Source organism: Chinchilla lanigera, unplaced genomic scaffold (assembly GCF_000276665.1).
Source record: "Chinchilla lanigera isolate Chin_1 unplaced genomic scaffold, ChiLan1.0 scaffold00116, whole genome shotgun sequence".
Taxonomy (NCBI): Eukaryota; Metazoa; Chordata; class Mammalia; order Rodentia; family Chinchillidae; genus Chinchilla; species Chinchilla lanigera.
Window position 1 is genome coordinate 3,523,274 of NW_004955517.1, and position 1,205 is coordinate 3,524,478.

Genomic DNA, 1,205 nt, shown 5'->3' on the forward strand with positions numbered 1-1,205 from the left:
TCTGAGTAGCTCCCCATAGCCTGCTATTCTGTGAAAGAAAACAATGCTTCTCCACTCCATTAAAGTACAGAAGGCGTACAGTCTTGAACAGTGCCTAAAAACGGGAGGGGAGGACTAAGGAAAAGTACACTGCCTGCTAGTAGAATGTAACTGCTTCAGCAATAGTAATAAAATCAAGACTCACTGTCACAGCAAAGATTTTCACTGTACAGAACAAAAAGGTAGCATGAATGTTGTCATGGAATGTCACATTGGGATTTGCTTTAGTAATTGGATTATAGGCAGTAACACTGATCATATAGTGCAAACTAGATAAAATTGTGTTTCACCGTGTGAAATGAACAGAGGTGCAAATGCTTGGTAGGATACCATTAAGACATAAAGTGGCAAAAAATAAAGAAAGTAACTAGGTTATTTTATAACTTAATGTCTGGCAAAAAAGGAGGCCTCAAGAAAGTTTTCAGTCTTCAGAAGTCTACAGAGAAGTTCCCTTTTAGAATTCCAGTCACACAAGAGATGCCATACTCTCTGCAGGGTCTGATTCATCTGCAATTAGAACAGCACCATTTTTGTCCACTGCCATGGGAGCATTTCCATTTTCTTTAGTGCTGACCAAGCTGAGCACTGCTTTATAGACAAACTGGTATTGTTCCTGAAAAACAAGAGGAAGATAATTTGAGCCACAGGATATTTATTTATTTTATTTTATTTTATTTTTTTTTTCCGGTACTGGGACTCAAACTCATGACCTTGTGCTTGCCAGGCAGGCGCTGTGCCGCTAAGCTAAATCCCAAGCCCCTGAGCCACAGGATAGTTTAGCCATCTGTAATGGTTGATACATTTTGTCAACTTGAGAAGTTTAGAAGTTTAACTAAGCTGTGCAACAGGGGACCAGGACCCTTACTTTATAAATAGCCTCACCCTGTGCAAGAGGAGAACATGGAGATTGTGTGAGTGTTGTACCCACCCTAGTGGGGTGATAGCCTGCTTACAATATAAGGGAGGAGAAGAGGCTTCTTCTCCCCCACCTTTTGCCTTTGTTGCTTTTTTTGTCTTCTGCTACCTTGAAGTGCTGCCCCTGTGCCATTCCACCCTGCCTTGGAACCAGCCAAATATGGACTATATCCTCCACAAACTGTGAGCTAAATAAACCTGTCCTTAATTCTGAGCGTCAGGTATTTTGTCTCAGCAATGAGAGAAAAGTA

At 41.2% G+C, this 1,205-nt stretch overlaps 1 protein-coding gene across 2 annotated transcripts in view; it reads right to left on the reverse strand.

The window, feature by feature from the left end:
• The window catches only part of LOC102026463 (receptor-type tyrosine-protein phosphatase gamma-like), a 62,979-nt gene that overhangs the window by 28,270 nt on the left and 33,504 nt on the right, over positions 1 to 1,205 (reverse strand). The window contains exon 3 of one of the 2 annotated variants that reach the window (XM_005409046.2): positions 7 to 652. The exons of the other annotated variant lie outside the window; for it this stretch is intronic. Within the exon in view, the coding sequence (XP_005409103.1) occupies positions 553 to 652 (100 nt within the window). The 3' untranslated portion in view covers positions 7 to 552. Of the gene's footprint in view, positions 1 to 6; positions 653 to 1,205 lie in introns of those variants that run through there. 2 annotated transcript variants of the gene reach the window in all.